Source organism: Argentina anserina, chromosome 4 (assembly GCF_933775445.1).
Source record: "Argentina anserina chromosome 4, drPotAnse1.1, whole genome shotgun sequence".
NCBI lineage: Eukaryota > Viridiplantae > Streptophyta > Magnoliopsida > Rosales > Rosaceae > Argentina > Argentina anserina.
The window spans coordinates 13,556,380-13,567,768 of record NC_065875.1 but is presented as its reverse complement, the minus strand read 5'-3'; the positions used below and the strand labels follow the sequence as shown (position 1 = coordinate 13,567,768).

At 35.5% G+C, this 11,389-nt stretch overlaps 1 protein-coding gene across 1 annotated transcript; it reads left to right on the top strand.

Moving 5' to 3' along the window:
- The first annotated feature begins 3,039 nt into the window (after positions 1-3,039).
- LOC126792223 (uncharacterized) lies at positions 3,040-3,516 on the top strand. Its single transcript, XM_050518688.1, has 2 exons — positions 3,040-3,144; positions 3,187-3,516. Exons 1-2 carry the CDS (start codon positions 3,040-3,042, stop codon positions 3,514-3,516), a joined length of 435 nt encoding a protein of 144 aa, XP_050374645.1.
- The last annotated feature ends 7,873 nt before the right edge of the window (positions 3,517-11,389 follow it).

Below are 11,389 nucleotides of genomic sequence, written 5' to 3'. Positions count from 1 at the left end.
CTTATCAGGGATTCAAAAGACAAATCGGCGTTTCAAAGCTCGTCGAAAATTTCAGAACATCGTCAGAGTTCGTCCTTTTTCGGATCATTCGTCGGAAATTATAGTCGGTGAGTTCGTCTTCTCCTTTGAATCATTCGTCGCAAACTGAAACTTCTAATCTCCCGAGCTTCTCTTCTCGATCGAATTCCAGGTTAGATTTAAGCTTCTATTTCGTTTTCATTGTGAAATTTTATGGATCTTATGTTGTTTCGTGTTTTCTATTTCTATTTAGTAACGCAGTAGCAGGTTTATTGTTGTTTTGTATTGTTGAATCAGTGCAGTAGCAGTATTAGTTTGTTTTGGGATGATGTCCAATTTTCTATTGTTGTTCTAATTTACATAGTAGCAGGAAATTGTTTGTTTGTATTGTTGAATCAGCACAATAACAGTATTAGTTAGTTTTGAAATATGTAACTGTTTGTGTTTACACAGTTGCATTTTCTATATTCTAATCATTTTGTGAAATAGATGTTTGTGAAATTGATTAGGTCTTTAGATCTATCAACTCAGTAGCAAATTATTGATAGGAGCAGTATTAGTTCGTTTTGAAATATGTAGCTGTTTTTGTTTACACAGTAGCAGTTTCTATATTCTAATCATTTTGTGAAATAGATATTTGTGAAATTGATTCGATTTTAAAATCTCTCAACTCAGTAGCAGATTACTGATAGTAGCAGTATTAGTTAGTTTTGAAATATGTAGCTATTTTTGTTTACACAGTAGGAGTATAAATCTAATCATTTTTGTGAAATAGATGTTTTTTGTAAAATAGATTAGTTGTTTAGATCTATCAACTCAGTAGCAGAATACTGTCATCTTATATTTTCAATCAAGATAGTAGCGTATTACTGATAGTAACAGTATCAGTTGTTTAGCAAATTTATTTTAAATGCTTCTTTTGTTGTTTTGTAGTATGTCGAAGCAAATATATGGCCGATTCACATATGGGACAGAGACAGTTCTTCTATCTATTTCAGCAATCACTACTTATGAAGACATGTGTCTCCAAGTTTCTACAAGGTTCCACTATATTAAAAATAGTCACTTTGTAATGAAGTATGCGCTTACTGGTTGTTCAAACTGCCAATTGGAGTGTGATGCTGATATCTCAGTCATGTTAGCTATATTTGAGATGCTAGGCATTCCATTTATTGATATACATGTTCGTGATATTGGAGGTTGTTCTAAGGTGTCTTCTGATATGGTCGAAAATAGTAATGTTGTGAGTGCTGATACCATCACTAAACATGTTGATGATTGTTTGAGTAGTGATGATTCCAACTGTGAAAATGATGATACCATGATAGTTGCGAATTTTGTTAGCATCAACTCTAAAAGAAAGTATCTCTCGAGTGAATGGACTGCCAATATTAATAGAATTGGTCAAGTCTTCATTGGGGGAGCTACTGAATTTAGGGACGCACTTTGTAAATATGCAGTGGAGAGAGGATTTCAGTTTACCTATGCCAAAAATTCTAAGTTTCGCATCGGTGCCAATTGTTCTAAGAAGGATTCAGATGAGTGTGAATGGTATATATATGCTTCGTTAGATAAGGCTACTGGTTATTTCCACATCAAAAAATTGGTAGATAAACATTCTTGTATTGGTGTTGTGCGGCAACAAAAGCATAGGAGGCTAGGATCCAAAGTAATTTCCAAAATAATTATTGAGAAAGTGAAATCTGATCCTATGATTAAGCCGAAAGAAATTATAAGCCACTTCAAGCATGATTTTAGATTGGTGATTCCCTATTACATGGCCTATAGAGGCAAGGAGTCTGCTCAACATCTTTTGAATGGTAATGAGGCCCTTGGATATGCTCTACTACCTTGGTATATCGACACACTGAAGAGAACAAACCCAGGTTCATATTGCATCCTTGACTCTAAGGAAGGTCGTTTTCAATGATTGTTCATATCTTATACAGCTAGCATAAAGGGATTCAAGTATTGTCCGCCAATGTTGTTTCTTTATGGTACCTTTATTAAAAACAAGTATAAGGGTGTTCTACTAAGTGGTTGTGCAAAGACAGGGAACGAAGGTAAGCAAACTTATTGTCAAGCTTTTAATTTTGATATAATTATTTGAATAGTTGTTGTGTCTCTATGTAGTCTTAGATTGGTTTAAAAATTTTATGTTACTTGTGTTTTGTGACCCTGACAGTAGCAGGCCTTTTTTAATGTGTAATTTTGTATTGCACATTCTCTACCTTACAATATCATATTTTTTTTCATTGTAACAGACTTTGTTATCATAATTTCCTTTTACCTTATAGTAGCAGCCTTTTTTCCTTTTGCATGCATTGTCAGATATACTTTGTGCCTGGGCTCAGTAGCAGTGTCAATAGCATTTGATGGCAGTAGCATTTATCATGTTTTCTACCTATGTTTCATCCAATATTCGGTTGTTATTTTGCAAATGTTTTTCCATTTGCTTTCGCTATTGTCGACTTTGAGAACAAAGAAAATTACAACTGGTTCGTTTAACAATTAGCTATTATATTGGCGGATGACTACTGTCATTTTGTGTTCATGTCAGACCGCGGGATTGGTTTTTTGGATGCTGTGAAACAAGTTTTTCCAAGCACGCCTCACTCTTACTGCATCAAGCATTTGAAAGACAACCTTAACGGCAGGTATCCAAGTTCCTTTGGTGCTACTTTCAAGAAACAAATTGTCTTATTGTTCCAACAGTGTGCGTATGCCCGCACCATTGATCTCTTTAATGAAAGGATGGAGGAGTTCAAAAGGCAAAGCCTTAAGCAGGGTGAGTCCTTTCTTACCAATTTGTTCCCTGAAAATTATGCTATTGCCTTCTTCCCTGAGAAGAGGTATGGTGAAATGAGCAATGCCCTGACAGAGAGCTTTAATAGCATGATTAGAGATGAGAGATGCATGCCACTCTCTTAGTTGCTTGAATCCATCCGTGTGAGGGTTATGGAAAATTTTCAAGCTAGGCGGGCTGAGTCTGCTACTTGGAAGAGTGTTTTGTGTCCCAAAATGGAGAAGAAGTTGTCAAAGAGGTTTGAAATAGGGAGGCATTGGAAACTAAGTCAGTCAACTGATGAAATCTATGAGGTTTCTACAGAGGATAGCAACATTTTGGTTAACTTGGCATAGAGGTTTTGCTCATGTGGTCTATGGCAGTTTCGTTGCTTCCCGTGTTCTCATGCCATTCAAGTTATGAATAAGGCAAACCATATACTATATGGTTACATTGAAAATTATTGGAAGATAGAATTTTACAAGAGTGCACATCAGCATCCTATATATCCTCTATCGGATCTTGATAAGCCGAATCCTAGCAGCTTTGGTGATTCAACTATGCAACCACCTATTACTCGAGTACCAGCTGGAAGACCAAGGACAAGGAGGATTTGTTCGTTTGGGGAAGAGGCCAGACCGATGCAATGCGAACGTTGTAAGAAAATGGTCACCACAACAGCAGGTCATGCACTTTTGTTATCTGAGCAGTAGCAGATTCATTCAGGAGCAGTAGCAGTAGCAGAGACGACGTGTAGCTGTGGCGAGTGATATGAAATGACATTACATTTGAATGTTACTTTCTTTAGCTTGTTGAGATTTTTCTATTTTCTGTTCCATGATGAACCTAATTTTTTTTTGTCATGGATTTGGCGGTAGCAGATGACATTGATTTGCTGTCGTAAATATTACGTATACCAAATTTTCACAAGAATAAGTTTTAAAACATAGATTGAAATATGTAGTAGCGACTATCTAGCATTGTTGTTTCTAATGAATTATGTTTTTGTTTTGGCATAGATTTGTGCATGTTTAGTGTAGTGGCAGGGTCTTCTTGGTGCATCGACAAGCTGCATCAGTTATGATCAATACGTTTTCATTTGTAGCGTGTTTTGTGTGTCTCTTTCCTTGTGTTTAGATTATTGTTTTGGTTCTATGAGAACTTGTGGTCTGTGTTCCTTTTAACTTCAGTATCACACATTTTTACAACTCAATAACTCACTTTAATAGAAGTTTAGAAGAGTACAAGTCAGTAGCATGATATCAGGATTACAACATTGTGCATGCTTTTCATTACGAAAGCACAACCTGCTTTAAACATCACTAGTCCAATCTCATTGGAATTAACAAGTGAAAGTATTCAATTCACAATTCAAAACGCAAAATATAGTAGATAATAGCCGGCGTGTTTCGACCTGTCATATCAAACTACAAGATCCCAAGTTCTTTTTAAACGCAAAATATGTGCCGAAGTAGCATTGTTTTCATAGAGGATTCTAATCCACCACATTCTTAACTATAGTAGCAGTTTCATTTGCACTTTTTCCTTCCTTTCACAACTTTCTCCACCTTAAAGCCTTGCATCTCCTTCTATTTCTAGTCAGTTCTTCCTTTGATCCTCTTTATCATAGATCCAATTTTCGGAGTAGTATCAGGTTCAATACACTTCTTGCTGGGAACAATAGTAGCAGCTCCATCACCATTCTTGGCCGCAGTAGCACCTGCACTTGTAGCACTATCAATAGTATCAGTTTGAACATACTTCTTGCTGCCAATAACAGTAGCATTCACAGCTCCGTCACCATCCACATTCACACCCTTTCACCTTGATGCAGTCTCGTAAGTTTTAAGAATTGTCTTTCCACAAGCGGATCTCTTCTTCTTTATCATTTAGTCCCTCCTCCAATGAGATGATTTTTCCATCTTTCAGCTTCAATTTATCCTTCAACAAGTAGATATCTCCTTCATTCACCTTTAGTTTCCCTTTCAACTTCTTGTACTTCTTTTTCAGCTTCTCATTCTTATTAAAAAGCTTAGCAATGAACTTATTTTTCACGATACAACTATTGATTGTTGATCCCATCATATCTTGCTTTAGCATGCATTTATTTCGCCAATACTGCATGGTTGTCTCTTCATCTTCATCATCACTGCTATGCGGTAGATATCCATCTTCCAGTGCAATTCGTTCCATCATTTGCACCCAATCATTGATGTCATCTAGACTACACCTTCTATCGTCCTTCTCATCTTCATTGAAAAACTTTTTCATTATTTCTTCTACACTTGTTACAGTCTCTTCATTGTTTTCAAGTGCATCACCCTCTTCAGTGGCAGCTCCTACAACGGTTTCACGATTTTCAGTAGCAGCTACATCAGACTGGTTGTCTCGTCCCCAAATACCGTGTCAAAGCTAAAGCCATCCTCATTAGCACCCTCAGTTTCCTTTTTAATAACAAATTGAGCAAAACATAAGAAAGTGAAACATACCAAAAGAAGCATGTAGAACTTTAAGAAACTAAATACCAAAAACAAACCTTATTTACCTTTATTTCGATTGCATTGTTCACTTCCTCAGTCAGTATCATTGGAGAAACCTTGTCATCTGCTATTATGTCATGATTCTCAGTAGCAGCTACGTCGGACTAGTTGTCTCGCCCCCCCCCCCCCCCCAAAATACCGTGTCAAAGCTAAAGTCATCCTCATTAGCACCCTCAGTTTTATTTTTAATAACAAATTGAGCAAAACATAAGAAATTGAAACATACCAAAAGAAGCATGTAGAACTTTAAGAAACTAAATACCAAAAACAAACCTTATTTACCTTTATTTCGATTGCATTGTTCACTTCCTCAGTCAGTATCATTGGAGAAACCTTGTCATCTACTAATGTGTCACGATTCTCAGTAGTAGCTACGTTGGACTGGTTGTCTCGCCCCCTAAATACCATGTCAAAGCTAAAGCCATCCTCATTAGCACCCTAAGTTTCCTTTTAATAACAAATTGAGCAAAACATAAGAAAGTGAAACATACCAAAACAAAATAAAGATGTTGTTAGGGAAAATGTATAGAATACTAAAATGTAATTGAATCTACTATACATGTAATTGTGCTTCGTACTTACCCATTCTCTTAGTGACATGTATTCAAATTCCTCAGAACCTTTAGTAGCATTCTCCTCATTTTGCGCAGTAGCACTCTGAATGCTTTGTCTTGTTTTAGCTTTCTTCGCAACCTTTTTTGGCATTCCTTCATTCTTATCTTCTCGCCTTCTTTTTGCTATCTTTTTATGCCTAGTAGCAGCATTCTTTGGAGGAGGGCTCTCAAAGTCATCATCTTTGTCAGCATCTCTGTATCTCTCTTCTATACCAACTGTTTTTTCCATTTCTTTTGCATTATCAATCTATAAAAGATAGAAATATATTAGAAAGAAGAAAATTTTCAAATCACATAATCACCAAGATCTATGTATAATACTTCAGGTTAGTTCCAAGATCGAGTTTCTATTACCTCAATTTCATCTGTTTTCATTTTACTCAAAGTTTTGCATAAATTCGGGAGACTCCACTTGACGAACCCGGGAGTCATCTTCTCTCTGCCTTCAATTTCAATGAGTGTGGTAGTCCTCTCGCATATCCAGTACTATTAAAAGAAACAATGCAGATGTAAGTACAACATACTTCAATTATTCAAAATTAATGGTAAAAGTAGCAATACTGAGTTTTTACCGGAATAAGTGTTACACATCCACTGATTTGCCTGGTTTTCCCTTTTAGGATATTCCTCAAACAATGAAACAGGTAGTCCCTCACACTTGCTGTCCAATTATACTTGTTCATTGTTTCGATGTTGGTTATGCACTTGTAGTAGCTCCACCCTAAGGTCGATCCCGAGCTTGCAAAAAGTAGTGTGACGAAAAGATGCAAAATCAACAAACTAACAAGATTATCAACCCTCTCTGGAGTTTTTTTTATACCAACTGTTTGTCAATGTAGGGACATATAGCTCCTCTTTTTATCCTACGGTCATGCTCAAAAAACTTCTTCACAATAGGATTGTCGTCTGGCTTTCTTGAATCATTCATCGGGTTTGGCACCATTAGCCCTGTTTTTTTGTTTGGCAACCTTAGAATAAACTCCACATCTAATACTGCTAATTCGAAAGCACTTGATTAATTTTTGCATCGCCTTATCTTTTTTCTTAACTGTCTTCTCAGTCACATATCCATTGTAATACACTTCAATCAACTTCCAGAAGGGCGTCTTCCTGAACTCCCTTATCAATGCTTTTCGTTCTTTGTCATCTATCTTATGATATACCATCATGTATATGTCTTGGAAAACAGTCATGCAGCACTTTACTTGCACTTCATCCTTTTTCCTCTTGTCTTGCTTCTCCCTGTGCTCATCTTGGTAAACAATCATGCTGCACTCATCATCATTTTTTTGCCTTTTGAACTTTATTTTACCCGCTAGAGCTTTTATTCGAATCGGTTTGACATGATTTGCTACTGCCTAAAAGCATTATAGCATGATCAATGTCAGTAACCACTACAGTACAATAATTAAACACCACAATAGCATAATCAAACACCATAGTAATAACAAAAAAACACAGTAGCATAATCGACAACACAGTAGGATAATTAGTAGCACAATCAACAACACAGTAGCATAATCGATAACATAGTAGCAAAATCAGTAGCACAATCGACAACACAGTAGCATAATCGACAACATAGTAGCAAAATCAGTAGCACAATCGACAACACAGTAGCATAATCGACAACATAGTAGCAAAATCAGTAGCACAATCGACAACACAGTAGCATATTTGACAACACAGTAGCACAATCACCACAGTAGCATAATCAACAACAATAGAGAAAAAACTGCTACTACCTCAAACATCATAGTAGCATGAATAATCATTTCCGTGAAATTTAGGGTTTCGAAACCAATACTAGCAAAGACCACCTCACATGTTCCTCTTATAATTTATAGACACTGAAAACAACATTAAAAGATTTACGGCTTACCCCATCGCCCTCCATTGAATTACTTCCATTGAATCGTCGGGCTACTACTACTTGAAATCTTAAGGTGAAACCGAATCAAAGCTGCTACTGCCTCAAGCACGTCGCCATACTTGTAAATTTAGTGAAATCATTATTGAAATCAATTGACATGAGCCTAGTTTTCAAATTAAACGATAACAAAATTAAAATCAAAGAAAATCAAACTAATCTGCTACTCATCAATTGAGACATAACGATATGAAGAACGATGGCTGCTACTGCGATTTGAAGAAATGCAATTTGAAGAAATGTGATTTGAAGATGCAAGGGGCTATCTTGCTACTACGACGAGGAAATGTGAAATCCAGATTTTGAAGATGCGAAGAAGATGATGAGCAATCTGTGAAGAAGATGCGAGGGGCTATCTGCTACTACAACGAGGAAATGTGAAATCCAGATTTTCAAGATGCGAAGAAGATGAAGAGCGATCTGTGAAGAAGATGTGAGGGGCTATATGCTACTACGACGAGGAAATATGAAATCCAGATTTTGAAGATGCGAAGAAGATGCGAGAGATTTGTGAAGAAGATGCGAGGCACTATCTGCTACTACGACGAGGAAATGTGAAATCCATATTTTAGGTTTTGATTTGGGGATGAAGCATAAATATATAGAAGTGGCAGATGCGTAATTAATTGAAACGATGCTGTTTTTTTGTCATTTGCAAAATTGGCTCGAAGACAGGCCTGTACTTTTATGCTTTTGGGTTTGGGCTTGTGTCCTAATTTGTATAAAAAAATATTGAAAGTGAGTTTTCTGCTACTATAAATTTGGTCTGGTACTGTTAAGTAATTTTCCCAAAATTTTATTCATGTAATAAGGTGACCTTAAAGCTACCTAAATGTCGTTAATACAAAATCATCATCATGAAAGCAACCATAGTAAATTTTACAGTTAAAACCAAAATCTCACCCAATGTATTCGGAATTACCAAAGACTACTTGCACAAAGAGGACATCCTCAAGAGTCCAAACTAACATAAAAACTCAAGACACCAAAGCACCATGTTAAACCAAATTAACCCAATTCTAATCACTACACTAGAGCACAAAGCACAAAACATAGCAACCCTAGTAGCAAGGCAAGTGAGCGAACACTTCTACCGGTGATCTGTCTCTGCCTTAGACCGCAACAACATCGAGCCACCAGGCATGAGTCCGGCGCCATAGATAAAGAGACACACCCCCCACTCACAACCTCTGAGTCCAATTAAACACCATACACCGTGACGCTAAAGGCCAATGTGCAACTGAACAAGGCGGACAACCATGGTGCTCTTTAAGATTTTCTCTATATGGTTCTTTCTCTGTTTTTACTCTTTAAAGTGATCTGGTAAAAACAAGGTTTAATCAATTGTATTTTTGTCTAATTCGGGTTACAAATCACTTTTAATTATGGGAGGTGAAATTTACACCTAAAATTGTAATCTACACTCCATATTTCCTTTCTAAGTAATTCGAATTTTATCTTACTCACTCAACTTTTGTCTTTTTGAGTTTTTATAAGATTTTGTTTACAAAATAGAGAAAGTGGGAGTGTGAATTACAATTTTAAAAGTGTAAATTTCAGCTCCCGTAATTTTTACTGGAAACATTATGGTCAACCACCAGTAATTAGCTATACATCCACTTCCTTAATTTGAACATGTTTACCTCATTGTCAGCACATGTCAACTTAATTTGGTTTTCTCTGAAAATTTCACTCCGTTTCTAACTTATAATTATTAGTCAATAGTATTGGTTATATTAGAGTTGGATATATGATGAGAAACTATGCAAGCGCAATTGGCCCTTACTCTCGTTTCAAATTCACCGTAGTCTACGCTTCTACAATTTGACGCAGGGAAGCAGAAGCACAATAAACTTATAGTCCCATATATCTTGTTTCATTAGAGGTTTGTTACACGCTCTATTTAGATTGACTAATGAGATTTCACACGAATAATTGCATGCATCATTTTCACAAAGCATCTTAAATTAACTTTAGTTCACAAGTTAGTAGACTTGGTTCAAAACAAGTTATAATAAGTTCCTAAGAGGTATTTTCGAATCAACAACTTAAAAATATCATTTGGTCTAGTGACATAATCTCTCCTTGTTAAGTGAGAGATTGTAACTTTTTTTTTTATTTTTTTACGAAAAATCAATAGATTTTCATAAATTTTATGTGGCCTGAATAACCATTGCATACCATTCCGTTGTGTCTAAGCATCAGACATGAGGTTATGAGCCTAAATTCAAAACTAGCATGTGGTATGATGAGCGTTTTTAAGGCCATCAATAAAACCATGTAGATGATAGTATAGTGTAAGTAAGGGTATCGTTATAGACCGGGGATTGAGGGTACTTTGCAAGATAGAATGTTAGTAAATAATATCTACAATATTCACATATATACAAGAGGTTTAAAAGAGTTTGAGATTGTGATTATGATTTTCAATTCATACAAGAAATAAATAAATTATATACATATCTACAATTGATCATCCTTAAGCGCAAACAAAACAAAGAAAAACACACATACGGGAATCTAGCAACCCTAGGCATATTTATTTCGTGTCTAAGCCAAATTCAAGAGAAAACAGCCCATGTTGCGAAGTAATCTCTCATGTCTATAATAACTATCTCAAGTACTCGAGAATGCCTCTGACTATATTAGAGAAATTCCATGTAACACAAACACACTCCATGTTACATGAATCATTAAGTACAAGCACAATTTGGACATACTAACAAACAAATCCGAGCACGCCTCTGACAATTTATACGTTAGTATGTAACTTATGGTTAATCTTTACCAATTTTACTTAGATCCGCGCACGCCGTTGACGACTTAAATCATTGATACATTCCAGATGAAGCACATATAAGCTGTGTTTGGTGCAGCTGTGACTTATAAGAAAAACTGACTTATACTTATTTCCGAGAATAAGTTTATGATAAGTTAAGTAACTCACTGTTTGGTAAACTGACTTTTTAAGTGACTTTTAGTGATATAAGCTATGCATAGTGTTTGGTAAACTTAAGTTGACTTATGTTTTTGGACATCAAACGACAATTTTAGACATTAAATGATTTCAAGTCTTTTTTCTCTTTTCCAATAATATATTTTCTTTCTTGATTATTACACTATAAATTTTGTATTTCCTCTTTTTTCTATTAGACCTTTTTTATAGTATTTTAACTTTTACTTTCTTATTGACTTCAAGTAAGATCAATAAATATTCTATGTTTTCCGATACTTAATAACAAAATACATTTTTCATTGACACAAATAATATTAAAAATAGCATAACACATTCAACTAAATCAACTAAAACTTTAGAATTGGTTGGAAAACAATTGCTAGAATCAGAGTCACTTAACTCCTTGCCATTTCTGAGGGAGACATCAAGGTTAAAAAAGAATCTGAATCCAAATAAGTTTCATATTCTGCACAATCTATTCATGGATTTTGAAAGTTAATGCATATATAATCAAATTGTAGAGATATCCTGTAAGACTGCAGTTAT

Bases quoted from the DNA above. Each gene is read 5' to 3' on its own strand.
- LOC126792223 (XM_050518688.1), top strand. From the start codon at position 3,040: ATGGAGAAGAAGTTGTCAAAGAGGTTTGAAATAGGGAGGCATTGGAAA. The intron at 3,145-3,186 runs GTTAACTTGGCA...GGTCTATGGCAG, and splicing joins CAGAGGATAGCAACATTTTG to TTTCGTTGCTTCCCGTGTTC.